Source organism: Moschus berezovskii, chromosome Y (genome assembly GCF_049115385.1).
Source record: "Moschus berezovskii isolate FMDL1 chromosome Y, NW_MosBer_1.0, whole genome shotgun sequence".
In the NCBI taxonomy this organism is placed as follows: Eukaryota; Metazoa; Chordata; class Mammalia; order Artiodactyla; family Moschidae; genus Moschus; species Moschus berezovskii.
The window spans coordinates 65,689,754-65,714,983 of NC_142489.1; the positions used below are offsets into that span (position 1 = coordinate 65,689,754).

A 25,230-nucleotide genomic window follows, 5' to 3' on the forward strand; every position below is an offset into this window, starting at 1 on the left:
AACATTTATACTCTTATTCAGTCCTCACAAACACTACAGCACAACTGAATGAAAATTATGCTTTCATAATGTCTAGTAAAAATGTTACCAAAATATCAAAGGAGCAGTTGCTGACTTTGGTTGGCATTTCAGCAGTTACCAATGTAACTACTCAAAACATATCCTGTTCTTTCTCAGCTTCGTACTAGGATCAGTAACTTACTGCTTATTTTGTACCTGCTTACCTGGACAGTACTGCCTGGTGAACTTCATGTAAAACATGAATGTCACTTTTATGCACTGTCCTTTGTCTTGAAATGTATTTTAACTATGCCTTTGACGTCTAACATGTGGAACAATCCTAAGAAATTTCTTAATCTGTCTTCTGAGTTTGCCTCAAATGTTATTTTGATTTTATTGTTAATGGAACTTTTAACAAGTAAATTTCTGTTACTTTAAAAGGACACTGCAAATTTCTCCACTAATTTTGCAAATTCCAATTTGTTCTGCAGCGCTTATACTTGGCTCTTAATAAAAAGTTGATGTATTATTACTGATACCTAGGATTGCCTACAAAACCCCTTAACTTTCCTTATAGATAAGGCTATACTTTGGGGTTATACCAAGTACTCCAAAATGAAGTGAAAATCAGTATTACTTAAAGCATTGCATTTCCAACAAATCTAGAACTGCTTCCTTTCATGAAGATACATACTCAGAATACTTAACTAGTTCAATCCCAACTTAGGTGCAGATTGTTTTCTTTTTAATCGTGGTTGGCACTTTTATCATTTGCCACTTGAATGACTAAGAAAATTGATAACTTAACTTCAGACTTCTTAAACATTGATTCACACATCTAAATTTTCTTCTGATTTATACTATTGTTTTAAAAAGTTAGACAAAAATTTTAGTAAAGATGCAAACATTTCCTTCAGGTTTTTAGAGCCTTGCCAAACCTTCTATACACTGCTTTCAAAAATAACATGTAATATTGTTAACCTAAATATAAAGCAGGTAAGGCTTGCAATGGAGAAATACCATACTGCTTAATTCTGAATGCATTCATGTGCAAAGACTACAAAGGGAAACTTTAAGCAAACAGCACAATTCACCTTCTAAACAAGAAACAAGTGTTTTTATGCTCGTTTAACCCACCAGTAAAATAAACAATAACACTTTACAAAACATACTCAGAAAATTTAGACATTAAATTTAAAAATTTTAACTTCTATCTTTCAACCAGCAGTAACAAGTATGAAATTACTTTGAATAACTCTATTTTTCAACTTATCTGAATAATTCTATTTTTCAATTTATCTGAAAATTCATGGAGGTGAAAGTTTACAGCTCTTCCCTCCAAAACCAACGGTTTTCTTCAGCAATACTCAAGTACCAGTTAAAACAGAAACTCACAAAAAATTTTCCCATGCCAAGAAAACATTTTTAGTACCTGTTTCTGCCTACTCTTTCAGATCGGCTCCCCCCATGACCTCCCCTGGAAGCCTCACAACCTGAGCTACTGTATGACTCACGAGGAGGAGGGTACACCCTATCCTTGGAGGATGGAAACCCTGGTTCTTGTCTTCCGCCACGGTCACGACCACTTAAGTAGGTATCACTTCGGCTGCTTGAGTAACTTTTCCGACTTCCTCCATATCTGTCTCTTGTACTGCTATAATCATCATAGCGACTGCTTCTGCCATAACTCAGAGGTGGACCTCTTCTTGATGGAGCACCACGGGAGCCCCCTGTGAAATCAGTAATTGATAAAATTATAAAACTTTTCCCGTTACTTCTATAACATGACTGTAAAGTACTAAATCTTTGAAAGGATAGCCTTTATCTGCCTCTGTGGTGAAGATATGAATTAGCAGCAGTGGTGAAGGGGCTTTCACATTTATTTAAAAGAGCAGTACTTTTTAGTTCCAGTAGTTGAGAAGGCAATGGCAACCCACTCCAGTACTCTTGCTTGGAAAATCCCATGGGTGGCGGAGCCTGGTAGGCTGCAGTCCATGGGGTCGCTAAGAGTCGGACACATCTGAGCGACTTCACTTTCATGCACTGGAGAAGGAAATGGCAACCCACTCCAGTGTTCTTGCCTGGAGAATCCCAGGGACAGGGAAGACTGGTGGGCTGCTGTCTATGGAGTTGCACAGAGTTGGACACGACTGAAGTGACTTAGCAGGATTTTAAATGTTAATTTTTTGGAAAAGACTAAAATTTTGAACTTCATAATGTTCCTATGCTTCATACTCTCAACAGCACTTTTGCTTTTAAAAATGTTACAATAATTTTTGTGATTAAAAAATGTGAGCTGCCAAATTATCCTTCATATCATTTGAAATGACAGATCAAAAATAATTCAAAGACCTTCAAACCAATCAATTAGGTAGAAATTACATTTTATTTTCTGAGAAAATAGAAGTAAACTTGAGTAAATGATGTAGATCTAGCATGTCAATTCTAATTTTGTCATTTGTAAGCTGTAACTGTACTCTTACCATAACTCTTGTATGAATCCCTATAGGAGCCTCCACTTCGATGTTCAGAATAATCTCTATCACGGTTTCCACCGTAGCCATCACGATCACTACATTTAAGAGAATTAATGTTATAATTAACCATTTCCATAAGTTATTTGATTAAAAACAGAATTGTTTATAGTACCTATGTCCTCTAGAGGAATAATCATCTGGAGAACTTGAATGGCCATAATCACAGTATGCATAGTCTCTAGACGGTGGAGCATAATCCTCGGTGTCTCGCGAACTTGAATAATCTCTGCCTGAGAAACTTAAAACAAACAAACAAAATTAAATGATAAGAATTCAGAAAGAAAGTTTTAAATGTGCAAAGGACTTCAATATACTTTTCCTCAAGGAAGATATATAATTACGAACAAGAATATAAAACACTGCTTAACATAATTGTATTTTAGGGAAATACAGTTTCTCAATCCGAATGAGATATCTACTCTGCACCTAGCAGACAGGCTATATATAGAGAGAGATATTTTTTAATATAAAATATAAAACATCAAGTGTTTGTGAACATGCAGAGAAACTGAAATCCTGTGTGTGCATGGTAGAAATATAAAGCTGTGTCAGACTCTTAGAGACCTTGTGGACTGTAGCCCACCAGGCCCCTCTATTGATGGGACTTTCCAAGCAAGAATTTGCAGTAAGTTGCTGTTTTCTCATCCAGGCAATCTTCCCCACTTCGGGACTGAACCTGAGTCTCTTGCATTGGCAGCAGTGCAGTTATGGAGATGAACGGTTCCTTAAAATACTGAAGTTACTGTACGACCCAGGAATTCCAATTCAGAGTTTACACCAAGAATTGAAAACAGGCACTCCAATGTTTGTACACATTAACTGCAAAGATGGATAAACAAACCATGTTAACTATACATAGAATGGTGTTAACCCCCACTCAAAACCTGAAGTACTGACTCATGCTTCAGCAAGGATTATCTTTGAAAACACTGACACTAATGGAAAAGCCACATATTAAAGGTCACATATTGTTAGGGCTTCCCCGGTGGCTCAGTTGGTAAAGAATCCGAGTGCAATGTGGACGACCAGGGTTCAATCCCTCAGGAAGATCCTCTGCAGAAGGGAATGGCTACCCACTACAGTATTCTGGCCTGGAGAATTCCATGGATAGCGGAGCCTGGCAGGCTACAGTGAACGTATGATATATTCAGGATTAGGTAAATTTACAGACACATGATATAGGTGGGTGTTTACTAGGGATACAGGAGGATAAAAATGGGAGCAACTGCTTATGGATTTTGTTTTGGGGTGATTAACTATTTTGGAACTGAACAGAGAGAGTGGTTGTAGAATTCTGAGTATTTTAAATGCTACTGAATTGTTCACTTTTAAAATTTTGTTAGATAAATTTTACCTCAACAAAATGAACTATGACTTAAAAATGCATGTATTTTATTTTTCTTTACCTCTCTTTAGTAGCACAACCATTATCTCTTGGTGACACACAGTTATCTCTCCGAGAAGACATTGGCTCTCTATGAGGACCTCCTCTGTAATTTTCTCTCCGCAATACTGGACCTTTAATTTTAAAATGCTTACATAAGTATCTCAGAATTGAGAGTAATAGTTCAAAGAAAAAAAAAAAATCAAAAGACTGGTATCTTTCCTCTCTCCAAAACAATTAAAAAAAACTACTTATAAAATCCCATTAATGCACATTTAGTTTGCTTTATACATGTAATTCCTGAACACTTTATTTTCTGACATCATCTGCTCCCTGTACATTTTGCATAATCCTTAAATTACAACTAATAGAATCTCTCAAAACTTGAGTAAAATCTAATTAATTTTTGGAAACTATTATCACATATTCAATCACAAAGTAGCTGATTCTCTCCTAATGGTGATAAATTTAACATAAACCGCAACCTGAATTACTGACCTTTCTAAACAATAGTGCTTTTGAGTTCAACTACTTATTAGTAATAAAGGGCGCACTTGAAAAATGCTGCCTCTTCCAAAACAGGAAACTAATTCCCATAAATAATGTTCACTTCTTGTGCTAATTCTTACTAATTCCTGGTGGTCAGACTTCTCTTGTTTTGTTTGCTTACTGGGCTAATAGTCTAATGAAACTTTAGTTTTCTCAACTTCTTTACTATTTTGAAATCAATACCATATTACACTTGGCTTCAATAATAGTCTATACATAAAATGACAATTTGATAGTGATTCAAAGTTTTTAACTGTACCAGGAGTCAAACAACAAAGTAAAAATATGTCAAGAATCCAAACTAAAGTTAATATGGCAAATTTCAGTTAATGTTTATAATTACATGAACCAGGTAGCCAATATAACAGAGCTAAACGATTCTACATTCCAAAATGCTGACTCATAGGATATTAGTTTTCATAAAAATACTTGACCTTGAAACTACATGAAAACTCCTACTAAGCAGCAAATGTTAGCAACTTAAAAAAAAAAAAATTCTGAGGAATTCTCTAGCAAGCTTCAGTTCAGTTCAGTCGCTCAGTCGTGTCCGACTCTCCGCGACCCCATGAATCACAGCACGCCAGGCCTCCCTGTCCATCTCCAACTCCTAGAGTTCACTCAGACTCATGTCCATCAAGTTGGTGATGCCATCCAGCCATCTCATTCTCTGTTGTCCCCATCTCCTCCCACTCCCAATCCCTCCCAGCATCAGATTCTTTTCCAGTGAGTCAACTCGTCACATGAGGTGGCCAAAGTATTGCAGTTTCAGCTTTAGTATCAGTCCTTCCAATGAACACCCAGGATTGATCTCCTCCAGAATGGACTGCTTGGATCTCCTTGCAGTCCAAGGGACTCTCAAGAGTCTTCTCCAGCACCACACTTCAAAAGCATCAATTCTTTGGCAATCGGCTTTCTTCACAGTCCAACTCTCACATCCATACATGACCATGGGAAAAACCATAGCCCTGACTAGACGGACCCTGGTTGGCAAAGTAATGTCTCTGCTTTTTAATATGCTATCTAGGCTGGTCATAACTTTCCTTCCAAGGAGTAAGCGTCTTTTAATTTCCTGGCTGCAATCAGAATCTGCAGTGATTTTGGAGCCCCCCAAAATAAAGTCTGACACTGTTTCCACTGTTTCCCCATCTATTTCCCATGAAGTGATGGGACCAGATGCCATGATCTTCGTTTTCTGAATGTTGAGCTTCAAGCCAACCTTTTCACTCTCCTCTTTCACTTTTAGATTTAAAGGAAATGTCTTCCCCACTTCTATGTTAATCACCTACTACACATCTAAAATTAGATGCTAAAGAATTATTTTCCAGCTGTGAATCAACAAATAAACTAGTGATCAGTAAACATGTGCATCTTAAAGTTAAGCATTCATTTTAAAATTGCTCACTTTTACTAAGAAACAACAGTCCCTATATTATATAGCGTTTACCTTGTCCTTTCATTCCACTACTGGTTCGCCCTTGAGCAGAAGGAGCAGATCTTTTAGGAGAAGGACCTTCACATCTTGAGGATGGTCCTCTTTTAGGTGGATAAGTTTCTCTTGAAGAGCTCATATTGCGACTATATCCATTATCACCTGTATTTCAGTGAAATCTTTTAAGTAGAATAAACATTAAGTTTCGCTTACTGTTTATAGATATTTACTAAAGAACTACCATTGCCTTCAGCATTCGTATTTGCCTAAACCAATAAAACTAATTCCTCAAATGATACATCAGTTAGTACAATTCAGTGTGAAAAATTTACAAAATGAGTCAAGAACCACTGCTGTGATAGTAGTCTGAAGAGAATAAAGGAGGTGGAGAAAAACCAGGATAAAATAAATTTTTAAACACACTTGGAGGAAAATGATAATAATTCATACTATTCTGGTATCAAAAAAGCTTTTTAAAAAAGTAACACAATAGGGCGGCGGTCCTAAGACAGCGAAGGAACAGAAGAGGGAGACCACTTCCTCCACAAATTCATCAAAAGAGCATTTGAACGCTGAGTAAATTCCACAAAACAACTTATGAATGCCAGCAGAGGACATCAGGCACCCAGAAAATCAGCCCATTGTCTTCGAAAGGATATACAAAAGAGGTAAGGATGGAGATCTGTCCCAGAAAGGGAGTCTAAAAAAAGAAAGAAGGTTCCAAACACCAGGAAACATTCTCACTGGCGAGTCTGTGGCAAGCCTTGGAAACTCAGAGGGCAACATAACTGGGAGGAAAAATAAATAAATAATTAAAACCCACAGATTACATGCCCAATGGTAACTCCCAGTGAAGAAGCAGCACAGACGCCCATATCCGCCACTAGCAAGTGGGGGCTTGGCAGGGAGATGCGGGCTGCATTGCTTAGAGTAAGGACCGGACCTGAAGGCCCCGAGGGCAATCTGAGGGAGCTAACTTGAGATAGCAAAGCAGACTGTGGGATAGATATCCTGCAAAAAGGCAAAAAGCCCAAACCTAAGACACCACCAGACCTGCTCACAGAACAAAGGACTGAGCAACTTAGCCAGCTGCGGATGGCCAATCCCCCACCAAGGCAGGCAGGAGAGGGCAAGCAGAGCTGTTTAAGGGGGCAATCAAGGCCCCACAGAGGCATCATCTACCAAACTGCAAGCAGGCTTCGATGATAACCAAGTTTTCTTGGGATTCTGGACGGTTGACAACAGCCTGAGAGGGTACGCCAGTTGTATACCCAGAAAACCGAGAAGCAGGGCCCGGGGAGGTGATAAGTCGCAGCGACTGTGCTAGCCAAACACCTGGCCACCTGAGCTGCTCGGACTGGGGAAGGGCCCAAAACGCAGGCCCAACCAAGTCTGCGCCTTTGAGGAGTACTACCTGAACCTGAGCGGCTTTGACCTGGGAAGTGCATGCTACCCAGGGCCTGCCTCAGACAGTTCCTGGCAGAGCAACCTAGAGCTTGAGCAGTATAGAGAGGGAAAGTACACACGCTGTGAGCGGGGGCAAACCCAGTGTGGCCGAGACTGCGAGCACTCCCCACAAATGCCAGTGATATCTGTTTGCAGACTTCCTCCTTCCCCACAGCACGACTGAACGTGAGCCTAAAAAAGTGTCCACCACCGCCCCCTTGTGTCAGGGCAGAAGCTAGACACTGAAGAGACCAGCAAACAGAAGAAGCTAAAACAGAGGGAACGGCTTTGGAAGTGACAGATGGAGAAGTCTTGAGGCTACTGCAAGAATAAGACTGAAAACCAGAGGTAGGAGGCTTAAGTCCAAATCCTGAGAACAGCAGAGAACTCCTGACCCCATGGAACATTAAGCGATAGGAGCTCATCAAACACCTCTATACCTAAACTGAAACCAAGCACTACCCAAGGTTCAACAAGTTCCAGAGCAAGCACACAAAGTTCCAGAGCACAGCACACAAATTCTCCAGCCACACAGGAACATAGCCCTTAGCCTCAATATAGAGGCTGCCCAAAGTCACTCCAAACGCACTGACATCTCATAACTCATTACTGGACACTTCATTGCACTCCGGAGAGAAGATATTAAGCCCCACCCACCAGAACACCGGAACAAGCTTCCCTAACCAGAAAACCTTGACAAGCCACACCGTGCAATCCCACCCACAGAGAGGAAACTTCATAATAAAGAGAACTCCACAAACAGACAGAAGACGGAAAGGCCACCCCACCCACAGCAATATAAGCAAGATGAAGCGTCAGAGAAATACCCAGAAAGTAAAGGAACAGGATAAATGCCCACCAACCCAAACAAAAGAGAAAGAGACAGGAATCTACCTGATAAAGAATTCTAAATGATAGTGAAAGTGATCCAAAATCTTGAAAACAAAATGGAGTTACAGATAATTAGCCTGGAGACAAGGATCGAGAAGATGCAAGAAAGGTTTAACAAGGACCTAGAAGAAATAAATAAGAGTCAATATATCATGAATAACACAATAAATGAGACCAAAACACTCTGGAGGGTATCAACAGTAGAATAACGGAGGCAGAAGATAGGATAAGTGAGCTAGAAGACAGAATGGCAGAAATAAATGAAACAGAGAGGAAAAAAAGTAAAACGAATTAAAACAAACGAGGACAATCTCAGAGACCTCTGGGACAATGTCAAATGCACCAAGATTCGAATCATAGGAGTACCAGAAGAAGAAGACAAAAAGACAGACCTGAGAAAATACTTGAGATAATAGTTGAAAACTCCCCTAAAATGGGGAAGGAAATAATCACCCAAGTCCAAGAAACCCAAAGAGTCCCAAACAGGATAAACCCAAGGTGAAACACCCCAAGACACATATTAATCAAATTAACAAAGATCAAACACAAAGAACAAATATTAAAAGCAGCAAGGGAAAAACAACAAATAACACACAAGGGGATTCCCATAAGGATAACAGCTGATCTTTCAAGAGAAACTCTTCAGGCCAGGACGGAATGGCAGGGCATACTGAATGTGTTGAAAGAAAATAACTTACAGCCCGGATTACCGTACCCAGCAGGGATCTCATTCAAATATGAAGGAGAAATCAAAAGCCTTACAGACAAGCAAAAGCTGAGAGAATTCATCACCATCAAACCAGCTCTCCAACAAATGCTAAAGGACCTTCTCTAGACAGAACACAGAAAGAGTGTACAAACTCGAACCCAAAGCAATAAAGTAAATGGCAACGGGATCATAGGTATCAATAATTCCCCTAAATGTCAGTGGGTTGAATGCCCCAACCAAAAGACAAAGACTGGCTGAATGGATACAAAAACAAGACCCCTATATATGTTGTCTACAAGAGACCCACATCGAAACGAGGGACACATACAGACGGAAAGTGAAGGGCTGGAAAAAGATACTCCTCGCAGAGACCAAAACAAAGCAGGAGTAGCAATACTCATATCAGATAAAATACACTTTAAAACAAAGGCTGTGAAAAGAGGAAAAGAAGGACACTATATAATTATCAAAGGATCAATCCAAGAAGACATAACAGTTATAAATATATATGCACCCAACATAGGAGCACCGCAATGTGTAAGATAATGCTAGCAATTGAGAGGGGAAATTAACAATAACACAATAAGAGTGGGAAACTTTAATACCCCACTCATACCTATGGATAGACCAACTAAACAGAAAATTAACAAGGGAACACAAACGTTAAATGATACATCAGACCAGTTAGACCTAATTGATACCTATAGGATATTTAACCCCCAAACAATCAATTTCACCTTTTCCTCAAGTGCACACGGAACCTTCTCCAGGATAGATCATATCCTGGGTCATAAATCTAGCCTGGGTAAATTCAAAATAATTGAAATCATTCCAACCATCTTTTCTGACCACCATGCAGTAACATTAGCTCTCAGTTACAGGAGAAAATCTATTAAAAATTCCAACACATGGAGGCTGAAGAACACGCTGCTGAGTAACCAACAAATCGCAGAAGAAATCAAAATATGCACAGAAACGAATGAAAATGAAAACATGACAACCCAAAACCTCTCAGACACTGTAAAAGCAGTGCTAAAGGGAAGCTTCATAGCAATACTGGCATACCTCAAGAAACAAGAAAAAAGTCAGCTACATAACGTAACTCTACACCTAGAGTAATGAGACAAGGAAGAAATTAACAACCTCAGGGTGAGTAGAAGGAAAGAAATCTTAAAACTCAGGGCAGAAATAAATGCAAAAGAGACCAAAGCAAAAATCAACAAAGTCAAAAGCTGTTTTTTTTTTTTTTTTGAGAGGGTAAATAAAGTTGACAGACCATTAGCCAGACTCATCAAGAAACAAAGGGAGAAAATCCAAATCAATAAAGTTAGAAATGAAAATGGAGAGATCACAACAGAGAACCCAGGAATACAAAGGACCATACGAGACTACTATCAGCAATTACAGGCCAATAAATGGACAACTTGGAAGAAATGGACACATTCTTAGAAAAGTACAACTTTCCAAAACTGAACCAGGAAGAAATAGAAAATCTTTAACAGACCCATCACAAGCACAGAAATGGAAACTGTAATCAGAAATCTTCCAGCAAACAAAAGCCCAGGACCAGACAGCTTCACAGATGAATTCTACCAAAATTTTAGAGAAGAGCTAAGGAAGGTTATGACCAACCTGGATAGTATATTAAAAAGCAGAGACATTACTTTGCCAATAAATGTACGCCTAGTCAAGGCTATGGTTTTTCCCGTGGTCATGTATGGATGTGAGAGTTGGACTGTGAAGAAAGCTGAGCACCAAAGAATTGATGCTTTTGAACTGTGGTGCTGGAGAAGACTCTTGAGAGTCCCTTGGACTGCAAGGAGAGCCAACCAGTCCGTTCTAAAGGAGATCAATCCTGGGTGTTCATTGGAAAGACTGATGCTAAAGCTGAAACTCCAATACTCTGGCCACCTCATGCGAGACTTGACTCACTGGAAAAGAGTCTGATGCTGGGAGGGATTGGGGGTGGGAGGAGATGGGGACGACAGAGAATGAGATGGCTGGATGGCATCACCGACTCGGTGGACATGAGTTTGAGTGAACTCTGGGAGTTGGTGAAGGACAGGGAGGCCTGGCGTACTGTGATTCATGGGGTCGCAAAGAGTCGGACACGACTGAGTGACTGAACTGAACTGAACGCCTCTCCTACTCAAATTCTTCCAGAAAACTGCAGACGAATGTAAACTTCCAAACTCCTTCTATGAGGTCACCATCACCATAATACCAAAACCTGAAAAAGATACCTCAAAAAAAGAAAACTACAGGTCAATATCACTGATGAACATAGATATAAAAATCCTTAACAAAATTCTAACAATCAGAATCCAACAACACATTAAAAAGATCATACATCATGACCAAGTCGGCTTTATCCCAGGGATGCAAGTATTCTTCAGTATCCGCAAATCAATCAATGTAATACACCACAGGAACAAACTGAAAAATAAAAACTGTATGATTATGTCAATAGATGCAGAGAAAACCTTTGACAAAATTCAACATCCATTTATCATACAAACCCTCCAGAAGGTGGGAATAGAAGGAACATTCCTCCACATAATAAAAGCTATATATGACAAACCCACAGCAAACATTATCCTCAATGGTGAACACTTGAAAGCATCTCCCCTAAAGTCAGGAACAAGACAAGGGTGGCCACTCTTACCATTACTATTCAACATAGTTTTGGAAGTTTTGGCCACAGCAATCAGAGCAGAAAAAGACATCAAAGCATTCCAGATTGGAAAAGAATTAAAACTCTCACTATTTGCAGATGACATGATCCTCTACACAAAAAACCCTAAAGACTCTACCAGAAAACTACTAGAGCTAATCAATGAATATAGTAAAGTTTCAGGATATAAAATCAACACACGGAAATCCCTTGCATTCCTATACACTAATAATGAGAAAATAGAAAAAGAAATTAAGAAAACAATTCCATTCACCGTTCCAACGAAAAGCATAAAATCCTTAGGAATATACCTACCAAAAAAACCAAAAGGCCTATATATACAAAACTATAAGACACTGGTGAAAGAAATCAAACAGGATACTAATAGATGGAGAAAATACCATGTTGGTGGATTGGAAGAATCAATACTGTGAAAATGACTATACTGCCCAAAGTTATCTATAGAGTCAGTGCAATCCCTATCAAGCTACCAATGTTATTTTTCACAGAGCTAGAACAAATAATTTTACAATTTGTATGGAAGTACAAAAACATCGAAGAGCCAAAGCAATCTTGAGAAAGAAGAAAGGGGGGAATCAATCCAACGGACTTTAGGCTGTACTACAAAGCCACAGTCATCAAGACAGTATGGTACTGGCATAAAGACAGAAATATAGAGCCATGGAACAAAATAGAGAGCCCAGAGATAAATCCACACACCGATGGACACCTCATCTTTGACAAAGGAGGCAAAGATATTCAATGGAGAAAAGACAATCTCTGTAACAAGTGGTCCTGGGAAAACTGGTCATCCCCTTGTAAAAGAATGGAACTAGAACACTCCCTAACATCATATACAAAAATAAACTCAAAGTGGGTTAAAGACCTAAGGGGAAGACCAGAAACTATAAACTCCTAGAGGAGAACGTAGGCAAAACACTCTCTGACATAAATCACAGCAGGATCCTCCATGAACCACCTCACAGAATATTGGAAATAAAAGTAAAAATAAACTAAGAGGACCTAATTAAAATTAAAACCTTCTGCACAGCAAAGGAAACGATGAGCAAGGTGAAAATACAGCTTTCAGAATGCGAGAAAATAATAGCAAATGAAGCAACTGACAAATAATTAATCTCCAAAATATACAAGCAACACCTGTAGCTCAAATCCAGAAAAAATAAACGACCCAATCAAAAAATGGGCCAAAGAACTAAACAGACATTTCTCCAAAGAAGACAAACAGAAGGCTAACAAACATATGAAAAGATGCTCAATGTCACTTCTAATCAGAGAACTGCAAATCAAAACCACAATGAGGTGCCATTTCACCCCGGTCAGAATGGCTGCTATCCAAAATTCTACAAGCAAAAAAGCTGGAGAGGATGTGGAGAAAAGGGAACCCTCCTGCACTGTTGATGGGAATGCAAACTAGTGCAGCCACTATGGAGAAAAGTGGGGGAGATTCCTTAAAAATCTGGAAATAGACCTGCCATACGACCCACCAATCTGACTCCTGGGCATACACACCGAGGAAACAAGAATTGGAAGAAACAAATGTACTCCAATGTTCAATGCAGCACTGTTTTTAACAGCCAGGACATGGAGGCAACCTAGATGTCCATCTGCAGACAAATGGATAATAACGCTGTGGTATATATACACAATGCCGTATTACTCAGCAATTAAAAGAATACACTTTAACCAGTTCTAATAAGGTGGATTAAACTGGAGCCTATTATACAGAGTGAACTGAGCCAGAAATAAGAACACCAACAAGGTATACTAACACAAATATATGGAATTGAGAAAGAGGGAAACAATAACATGGTATGCGACACAAAAGAGACACAGGCGTATAGAACAGTCTTATGGACTCTGTGGGAGAGGGTGAGGGAGGGATGATTTGGGAGAATGGCAATGAAACATGCATATCATCATATGTGAAATGCATCGCCAGTCCAGCTTCGATCCATGATACAGGATGCTCGGGGCTGATGCACTGGGATGACTCTGAGGAATGATATGGGGAGGGAGGTGGGAGGGGAGTTCAAGATGGGAAACACATGTACAACCGGTGGATTCATGTCAGTGTATGGCAAAACCAATATAGTATTGGAAAGTAATTAGCCTCTTAATTAAAACTGTTTATAAAAGATAAAAAAAGGATACATTTGAATCAATTCTAATGAGGTGGATGAAAATGGAGCTATTATACAGAGTGAAGTAAGCCAGAAAGAAAAAAAAAAAAAAAAACAATGCAGTATACAAACACAAATAAATAGAATTTAGAAACATGGTAACGATAACCCTGGATGCGAGACAGCAAAAGAAACACAGATATATAGAACAGTCTTTTGGACTCTGTGGGTGAGGGAGAGGGTGCGATGATTTGGGAGAATGGCATTAAAACATGTATATAATCATATGGGAAATGAGTCACCAGTCCAGGTTCAATGCATTTTACAGGATGATCGGGGCTGCTGCTCTGAGATCACCCAGATGAATGATGTGGGGAGGGAGGTGGAAGCAGGGTTCATGATAGGGAACACATGTACACCCAGGGAAGATTCATGGCAATGTAAGGCAAAACCAATACAATATTGTAAAGCAATTCAGGTAAAGCAATTAGCGTGCAATTAAAATTAAATACATACATACATATATAAAGAATACATTTGAATCAGTTCTAATGAGGTGGATGAAACTGGAGCCTATTATACAGAGTGAAGTAAGCCAGAAAGATTAACACCAATACAGTATACAACACATATATTGGAATTCAAAATGATGGTAATGAGAACCCTGTATTCGAGACAGCAAAAGAGAAACAGAGATGTAGAACAGTCTTATGAAGTCTGTGGGAGAAGCCAAGGGTTGCATGATTTGGAGAATGGCATTGAGACATGTATGTTATGATATGGGAAAAGAATCACCAGTCCAAGTTCGATCCATGACACAGGATGCTCGGGGCTGGTGCACTGGGATGACCCTGAGGAATGATATGAGGAGGGAGGTGTGAGGGGATTTCAAGATGGGGACACATGTACAACCGGGTGGATTCGTGGCAGTGTATGGAAAAACCAATATAGAGTATTGGAAACTAATTAGCCTCTAATTGAATTTTTTTATAAATGATAAAACATGAATACATTTGAATCAGTTTTAAAAAGGTGGGTGAAACCTAAGCCTACTATACAGAGTGAAGTAAGCTAGAAAGAAAAACCAACACAGTATACTAACACATTTATATGGAATTTAGAAAGATGGTAACAATATCACTTTATGTGAGACAGCAATAGAGACATAGATATAGAGAACAGTCTTATGGACTCAGAGGGAGAGACAAGCAAGGGATGATTTAGGAGAATGGCACTGAAACAAGTATGCCGACATACGTGAAATGAATCATCAGTCAGGTTTGATGCATGATACAGGATGCTCGGGGCTGGTGCACTGGGATGACTCAGAGGGATGATATGGGGAGGGAGGTCGGAGGAGGGTTCAAGATGGGGAACACATGTACACCCAGGGCCGATTCATGTCAATGTATGGGAAAACGAATTCAATATTGTAAAGTATCAGCTTATAATTTAAATTTTAAAAAAGAATATATTTGAATCATTTCTAATGAGGCGGATGAAACTGGAGTCTATTATACAGATTAAAGTAAGACTGAAATGAAAACACCAATACAATATACTAACACACACATATGGAAATTAGTAAGATGGGAACGATTACCCTGTATGTGAGACAGAAAAAGAGACACAGATATATACAACAGTCTATGGACTGTATGGGAGAGGGCGAGGGTGGGATACTTAAGAGAATGGCACTGAAACATGTATATTATCACATGGGAAATGAATCGTCAGTAGAGGTTCGATGCATCACACAGGATGCTCGGGACTGGTGCACTGGGTTGACCCAGATGGATGATATGGGGAGGGAAGTTCGGCGCGGGGCGGGGGGTTCAAGATGTGGAACACCTTTGCACTCGGGGCAGAATCATGTCAATGTACAGCAACACCAATAAAATATTGTGAAGTAATTCACCTCCAATAAAAATATTTTTTTAGAAAAAGTATACATTTGCATTAGTGGAGAAGGAAAGGGTAGCCCACTCCAGTATTCTTGCCTGGAGAATCCCATGGACGGAGAAGCCTGGTAGGCTACAGTCCACGGGTCGTAAAAGCGTTGGACACGACTGAGTGACTGAACGGAACGGACGGAATGAGGTGGTTGAAACTGGAGCTTATTATACAGTGAGAAGTAAGCCAGAAAGAAAAACACCAATACGGTATACTAACACATTTATACGGAATTTAGAAAGATGGTAATGATGACCCTGTACGCGAGTCAGCAAGAGTCACAGATATATAGAACAGTCTTATGGAATCTGTGGGAGAAGTCACGGGTGGGATGATTTGGGAGAATGGCACAGAAACATGTATATTATCATATGTGAAACGAATTGCCAGTCCAGGTTCAATGAATGATACAAGATGCTCGGGACTGGTGCACTGGGAAAACCCAGAGGAATGATACTGCGAAGAGGGAGGGGGTTCAAGATGGGGAACGCATGTACACTGGGGCATATTCATGTCAATGTATGGCAAAACCACTACAATATTGTAAAATAAATAGCCTCCAGTTAAAATTTAGAAAATGACTACACTGAATCAGTTCTAATGAGGTGGCTGAAACTGGAGCCAATTATAGTGTGAAGTAACCCAGAAAGAAAAACACCAATATAGTTTACTAATCATATATATGGAATTGAGAAAGATGGTAACGATACCCTATATGTAAGACAACAAAAGAGACTCAGATATATACAACAGTCTTATGGACTCTGAGGAAGAGGGCAAGGGAGGGATGATTTGGGAGAATGGCATTGAAACATGTATATTATCACAGGTGAAATGAATCTCCTCCACTCAGGTTTGATGCATGATACAGATTCCTCAGGGCTGGTGCACTGGGATGATTCAAAGGGATATTATCAGGAGGGAGATGGGTTCAAGATGGGAAATACAGGTACACCCAGGGCAGATTCATGGCAAAGTATGGCAAAACCAATATAATATTGTAAAGTAATCAGCCTCCAATTAAAATTTTTTGAAAATATTAAAAAAAAAGAATACATTTAAATCACTTCTACTGAGGTGGATGAAACTTCAGCATATTTTACACAGTGAATTAAGCCAGAAAGAAATACACCAAAACAGTACACTAACACATATATATGGAATTTAGAAAGATGGTAACCATAACCCTGTATGCGAGACAGTAAAAGAGACACAGATGTATAGAAGAGTCTTATGGACTCTGAAGGAAGGGCAAATTTGGGATGATTTGGGAGAATGGCATTGAAACATGTACATTATCATATGTGAAATAAATCCCCAGCCCAGGTTTGATGAATGAAACAGGATGCCCGGGGCTATTGCACTGCGATGACCCCAAGGGATGATATGGGGAGGGAGGTCGGAGGGGGGTTCAAAATGGGGAACACATGTACATCCGGAGCGGATTCACGTCAATGTAAGACAAATACAACACAATATTGTAGAGTAATTAGCCTCCAATTAAAATTTTTCAGAAAGGATAAAAAAAAGTAACACATTTGAATCAGTTCTAATGAGGTGGACGAAACTGGAACCTATTATACATAGTGACGTAAGCCAGAAAGAAATACACCGATACAGTGTATTAAAGCATATATATGGAATTTAGAAAGATAGTAACAATAACCCTGTCTGCGTGACATCAAAAGAGATACAGATATCCGTTACTGTTACTATACAACAGTCTTATGGACTCTGTGGGAGAGGGAAATGGTGGGGTGATTTGGAAGAATGGCATAGAAACATGTATATTATCATATGTGAAACGAACTGCCAGTCCAGGTTCGAAACATCTTATAGGAAACTCGGGGTTGGTGCTCTGGAATGACCCAGAGGAATTATATGGGGAGGGAGGCTGGAGGGGGATTCAAGATGGGGAATGCATGTTCAGCCAGGGAAGATTCATGTCAAAGTATGGCAAAACAAATACAATATTTTAATTAGCTTCTAAGTAAAGTTTGTTTTTTTCTTTTTAAGATTAAAAAAAAGAGAATACATTTGAATCAGTCTAAATGAGGTGGATGAAACTGGGGCCTATTATACAGAGGGAAGTAACCCAGAAAGAAAAACACCAATACAGTATACTAACGCATATCTATGGAATTTAGAAAGATGGTAAAAACAGCCCTGTATGCGTGACATCAAAAGAGACACAGATATATACAACAATCTTATGGACTCAATGGGTGAGGGAGAGGGTGGGATGATTTCACAGAATGGTATTGAAACATGTATATTATCATATGAGAAACGAATAGCTAGTCCAGGTTCGATGCATGATACAGGATGCTTGGGGCTGGTCCTCTGGGATGACATGTGGATGGAAGTGGGAGAGGGGTTTAAGATGGGATACACAAGTACACCCAGGGAAGATTCATGGCAATGTAAGGCAAAACCAATACAATATTTTAAATAATTAGACTCCAATTAAAATTAAATATAAATATAAATATATATATATATATATATATATATATATATATATATAACATTGAATCAGTTCTAATGAGGTGGATGAAACTGGAGCCTATTATACAGAGTGAAGTAAGCCAGAAGGAAAAACACCAACACAGTTTACTAACACATTTATATGGAATTTAAAAAAGATAGTAACAATATCCCTTTATGCGAGATAGCAAAAGAAACACATATATAGAACAGTCTTATGGACGCTGTGGGAGAGGGCGAAGTTGGGATGATATGGATGGATGGCACTGAAACATGTATATTATCATATGTGAAATGAATTTCCAGTCCAGGTTCGATGCATGAAACAAGATTCTCTGGGCTGGGGCACAGGGATGACCCAGAGGGATGATATAAGGATGGAGGAGGGAGGGTGTGTTCAAGATCGGGAAGACATGTATGTCTGGAGCAGATTCATATCAATGAAAGGCAAAACCAATACAATATTGTAAATTAGCCTCCAATTAAATTGTTTTAAAAAATAAAAAAAAAAAGAAGCAATTTGTAACTGTTCTAAAGACGTTGATGAATATGGAGCATATTATACAGAGTGAAGTAAGCCAGAATGTAAAACACCAATACAGTATACTAACACATATATATGAAATTTAGAAAGATTTTAATGAAACTCTTGTATGCGAGACAGCAAAAGAGACACAGATATATAGAACAATCTTATGGACTCTGTAGGAAACGGCAAGGGGGGATGATGTAGGAGAATGGCATTGAAACATGTATATTAATATATGTGAAAATGAATCGGCCATCCAGGTTCAATGCATGGTACAGGATGCTCGGGACAGGTGCTCTGGGATAACCCAGAGGGATGATATGGGGACAGAGGTGGAAGGGGTTTCAAGATGGGGAACTTATGTACACCCGGGACAGATGCATGTCAACATATGGCAAAACATATACAATATTCAAAAGTCATTAGCCTCCAGTTAAAACAATATATATATAAGAATACATTTGAATCAGTTCTAATGAGGTGAATGAAACTGGAGCCTATTCCACAGAGTGAAGTAAGCCAGAAAGAAAAACACCAATACAGTATACTAGTCCATATATATGGAATTTAGAAAGATAGTAACAATAATCCTGTATGTGAGACAGCAAAAGAGACACAGATATACAGAACAGTTTTATGGACTCTGAGGGAGAGGGAGAGGGTGGGATGACTTGGGAGAATGGCATTAAAACATGTGTATTATCATATGTGATATGAATCTCCAGTCCAGGTTCGATGCATGATACGGGATGCTCGGAGCTTATGCACTGGGATGACCCAGAGGAATGATATAGGTTGGAGATGGGAGAGGGGTTCAAGTTGGGAAAGACATGAACACCCAGGGCAGATGCATGTCAATGTATAGCAAAACCAATACAATATAGTAAAATAATTAGCCTCCAAATAAAATTTTTTAAAAATATTAAAAAAGGGAAAAAAATTACAATTGAATCAGTTCTATGAGGCGGATGAAACTGGAGCCTATTATACAGAGTGAAGTAAGCCAGAAAGAAAAACTCCAGTACAGTATACCAACACACATATATGGAATGTAGAAAGATGGTAACAATAACCCTGTATACGAGACAGCAAAAGAGACACAGATATATACACCAGTTACGGACCCCGTGGGTGAGGGTGGGATACTTGGGAGAACGGCACTGAAACATGTATATCATCATAGGTGAAACTAATCGGCAGTCTAGGTTCCATGCATGATACAGGATATTCGGGGCTGGTGCACTGGGATGCTCCAGAGGAATGATATGCGTAGGGAAGTGGGACGGGGGTTCAAGATGGGGAACACATGTACACCCGGGTAGTTTCATGTCAATGTATGGCAAAACCAAAACAATAGTGTAATTGGCCTCCAATTAATAAAAAAAGAATGCATCTGAATCAGTTCTAATCGGTGGATGAAACTGGAGCCTATTATACAGAGTGAAGTAAGCCAGAAAGAAAAACACCAATACAGGATACTAACACATACATAGAGAATTTAGAAAGACAATAACGATAACCCTGTGTGTGAGACAGCAATAGAGACACAGGGCTGGTTGGGATGAATTGGGAGATTGGCACTGAAACATGTATATTATCATATGTAAAATGAATTGCCAGTCTAGGTTCGATGCAAGATACAGGAAGCTCGGGGTTGGTGCTCTGGGATGACCCAGAGGAATGATATGGGGAGGGATGTGGGACGGGCATTCAAGATTGGGAACACATGTACTCCCAGGGTGGATTCATGCCAAGTATGGGACAACCAATACAATAATGTAAATTAAAAAAAAAACATGTCACAAAGCTATTTGTACCTCATAGAGAAAGAGAGAATATTTTACATGAAATATACATTGACTTGAATCTATCCAAATATTAAGTCCCAATGTTGCACAAGTGAAACTAATCCATTCTTTTAAATAAACTATACTTCAAATAAATAAAATGTAACAATAATTAAGTCAAAACAATAAAAATATGCACCTAAAAATACAAACAACACCTTTTATAGGAAAATATGCAACTTTTCAAACAACCATGGATACATATATAATTCGATAAAAAACAAAAAATCCTGCTTATAATTGAATTCACACAGATCAATTCTGTTTTGTTCAAGCATAACCTTTAGTGTTAATTTTGAGTAAAAGGCTATGTTCTGTTCAAGTTTAACAGACGTTAAAAATACATGGTATGCAATGAAAAATTATCTTTTTATCTAACTAGAAAAATGTTGACAGATATATTCCAATTACACTTGGCAGAGTATAAGCTAGTAAACTTTTCCCCTCATCTCTTGAGAAAACAACAGGGCTGTGTGATCTTATAATGAACACACGCTGTAATTGAACTTAAGATTTTCTAAAAATGGCACATCTGGTTGTCAAAACCAGAAGTGAAATTTTTTAAAGATTTGCTACTGTTAGTAGAAGAGACAAAGTTCGTTAAATATATGGAAGTTTATGAATGGAAAGTGACTCCCTTCTTCTGTCTTACCAAGTAAAAACTTCTTTGAAAATCTCATATTACCATTTTCAATAACTCACTGTTCTCTAACACACACAAACATGTAAATATATATGTAAATATACATACAAAACAGATGCTTTTACATCTGCATCAAAGACAACTTTTCCAAAATGCAAATTATACTACAACAGAACCCAGGAACAAAAGCACCATATCAAAATGACAGTGGATATTTGCATAGATTTGTCTGCACATTTATGCTCAAGACAAACACTATAAGGTCAGTCCAAAAATATGGAATTTTCACCCCTGAACTGTGGTTATCTGTTATGTAATCTTGAAAATTATCCAGTACTTTTTACAATACAGTAGGACTACTCTGAAAGTATATCAACGTAGTTTTAATTCTTTAAATAAAGTTATTTGCTGTAAGCTGGAAAATTCTAATGTATGATCAACAGAAATGAATTCTGTAGAAAAACTCTTAAAGAGGCATCAATAACAATGGTTAAAAAAAACTTAACGAAATTTAAGTGATGTCCCTGTAAGACGATAAACATTTTTTGCACATACGTAATTTTAAAACTACGACAATTCTTTACAACTTAGAAATAATTTTGATTATCAAGAATGGTAATTTCTCACCTAATATATTCTTATCGATTATTCTGCTCATTACCAATGCAATAAAAATTAAGGTTTACTAGATGTTCAAACTTAACAGGTTTTCAGTGCTATGGCATCCGTATATTTTAATACATTACCAAAGTGTCCTCCTTGAGACACACGCCCTCTTGCTCCTCCTCCTTTTTCACATCTTAGATTTTTCGGATGGCCCCTTTTTCTTGCAGGAGGTTGAGATCTCAGTTTACCACCACTTTCAAATGATGGCTTATTGGCTTGTTCTACTTTAATTGTTTTTCCATCCAAAAACTAAAAGATTAAGTACAGCATCACTAATGTTACATAAAATTTAACTTATTGTTTTAATGAGTTAAATCAGTATTTTTTCCCCAAAAGCAAACATTTTTTTCCTGAAATGACTGTGTCCTTCCACATGATGAACATGACTTAATTGGCAATTGCCTTTCGTAAGTCATCCACCACAAAGCATATGCATTTACTATCAGAATTTCCTGAAAGGTTCTCTGGTATTAAAAGATGTGTATCTCTCCATTACCATGAAAAAGCACACATTTTTATTTTCTGTAACGTGCTTCATTTTAGTAATTTTTCCATTTAAAATTTGTTTCCCAAGGGTATGTAAAAGCATGCATATTACTTACAGTATTTACTCAAAATTATTGTTCCTATCATAATTACATTTTAGCATTTGTTCTATTAGACACAAACATAAAGAAAATTTCTCAATATAAGTGCTGCTCTGTATTTACTCTAGTTCTATTAATTTTCTTCCTTTTTCTTTTTTAAAACTAGGGTCCTTATTTGGTCTTTAACATTTCTTGCCTTACACAACTGTTTTATTTTGTGTTCCCAAATAGTTACCGTAATGCTACTTCATATTTTTCAGAAATGCTTAAACTTAATTGATCTTCCAATATCTGCCTTAATCTTTTACAGAGACCAAAGGGAGTTTTGAAAACCCAGCAGGAATCATACTATATAGACTCTTGTTATTTCATATTATTTTTGGAAAATAATTTTAAATCCTAAATTCCTACCAGGACTTCTGGCTGAAATGGGCTCTAGCTCAATATAATCAGCCTCAAAAGCCATTTTTTCCCATCTTAGGTCTTATTTTCTATTTTTTGGTTCAAAATATTTTCCACAAATTCATGCACTGCCTCCTTCCCAACGCAGGATTTGGCTTACATTCCTAGATATACCTAAAAATAGTATCCAAAACCCAATAAGCTCTACCAAAATTACTACTTCATTTTCCTTAACATTTCTGCATGTGAAATTAATGTTTCCTCTCGTACATCTTTTCCCTTCACCCTAGAATACCAGTGCTCAAGAAAATAAATACTTTGTCTCATCCATAACCATTAGTCAGCTACTAAATACAATCAATGCCTTACAATATAACACCTATTGAATAAAGAATAATTCAAGTGTAATTTCAGATTACATGTTCCTGTGGCTAGACAACTAGAACAAATTAAAAAACAGCAATTAGTTACCATCAAGTAGTCTCAAGGAAACTTTACCTCTGTGACCCAAAGCTGGGTCAAACTTAACTTTTAGGTATTACCATACCTGAAAAATGAAAGTACAAGGGTCAGCTTGTGCCACATGCCTGAAATATACTAGAACCATAACTATAGATAATAGGGAATTAATGTAGTCACACTAAGGGAATGTAGAAGTTTTAGAGATAATTTAACAATTAACAGGATATCATGAGTACAAAAGCCCATGACCCACAATACAAAATGGGGGAAATAGACTTTTTTATTTAATATAACAATCCACAGAGGGGGAAATCCTGGAGCAAACACAGTGCTCTGTAACTAGCTAAAGAAGTGGGATGCTTATGGCTGATTCATGCTGATAGACTGCAAGAAACCAACACAATATTGTAAAGCAATTCTCCAATGTTTAAAAACAGTTCTGCCTCTAAGGGACAAATTTTTATTCGTAACACGGAAACAGTGAAGACTGACTTAAATAGAAAATGCCAAGACTTAAAATACAGAATGGAATACCGGTAGAGTGCTGAAGGTTAAAACCTATTTGTGTTTACACTTGAATGCTAATAGAAGACAGATTTAATCTATTTTGTTACTGCTGGGTATTAACTTCAATCTCTTCCCAACCAGAGGATCCAGTGTTTATGTGACAAAAAGGAGAGTGAAGCCTTACAGAGCATTATACTATTGTAACAATAAAGAAATCTATAAAGAGTACTAGATGAAGAACATTCATTATTAAGACTTACCTTTCCATTCATTCCTTTGGCAGCATCCTTTGCATCTGCCGGGCTCTCAAAACTAATGAAAGCAAAGCCTCTCGACTTGTTTGTGTTCCGATCCCTTATCAAGAGAACTGTAATATACATAAATCTTTTTAATTTAAAATGTCACATAAAACTGAACTTTATTGTTTTCAAAATAATCACTCCTTTGACGCTTTCTCATAAGACCCCTTTAACATACTTGAATGTTATCAATAGAGTACAAACTTTTGAAAGTTACTTAAAAGCAACAAAAATCTATATATTATTTTATATATGATATAAAAACACCACACAATTTGATTTTTATGTATAACTTCTAGTATTTTAAAAACTAACAGTAAATAATCTCAATAATTCTACAATTACCATATCTTATTCTATTTCATGTCCCAGGACCATTAGTACATTTTAAAAGCACTCTTTTCTTCCCTTTTCAGTAAGAGGAGACCCTTTCACTGACTGCCAAGTGCTTAATCAATTAAAAAAAAAAATCTCAAACTACTCAAAGTATACATATGCTTTAACGACTTAATGTATATTGATTCTACAGTTACCTTCCATAATATGACAGTATTTCCCAAAATCAGCTTCAAGAGACTTCTCCGTTGTTTCAGCACTGAGGCCTCCTATGAAGAGTTTTCCAGGCCTATCTGCTTCCATCGTTTTACTGTTAGGTGGCAAAAAACATGCCAAAAAACTAATCATGAGCCAAAATGTTCAAGTGTCATTAAAAAAAAAAAAAACTTAACTTTAAAAAATGTTTACTAAAAAGACAAGGAAACTTGTAACGCAAAAAGGAAAACAAGCGCTGAACTAACGAATGACGTTTTTTACAGATGACAAAAGCCTGGAAGTTTAAATTACATTAGACGGCTGCTGTAAATCTCTTTTGAGCTGCACTATTTAAAGGTTTCATTCATTAAAACCTAAATACTGTATCTAAGTATTATAACATGTGCATAAAATATACTAAACAGATTTTCAAATTTCCTCCATTTTCTCACGTTTATATTGATTACCCTACAAATAATCTTTAAAATACACTTACATTCAAAAACTTCTGCAATACTAAGTCATAAAAGCCACAAAAGAATAAGATACTTTCTTGA

The 25,230-nt window shown here is 37.8% G+C and overlaps 1 protein-coding gene across 2 annotated transcripts; it reads right to left on the reverse strand.

Moving 5' to 3' along the window:
- Window positions 1-1,066: 1,066 nt before the first annotated feature.
- On the reverse strand, window positions 1,067-24,781 carry LOC148773143 (RNA-binding motif protein, X chromosome-like). Of its 2 annotated transcripts, none has more exons than XM_088834439.1 (8): window positions 24,676-24,781; window positions 24,104-24,210; window positions 21,966-22,134; window positions 5,915-6,061; window positions 3,944-4,055; window positions 2,650-2,775; window positions 2,484-2,572; window positions 1,067-1,730 (listed from the first exon to the last, which is right to left on the reverse strand). In XM_088834439.1, the coding sequence occupies exons 1-8, from the start codon at window positions 24,779-24,781 to the stop codon at window positions 1,426-1,428; spliced, it is 1,161 nt and encodes a 386-aa protein (XP_088690565.1). In that variant the 3' UTR covers window positions 1,067-1,425. The 2 variants fall into 2 exon arrangements, with proteins under 2 accessions (XP_088690565.1, XP_088690566.1); XM_088834440.1 differs by having other exon boundaries at window positions 5,909-6,061.
- Between the last annotated feature and the right edge of the window lie 449 nt (window positions 24,782-25,230).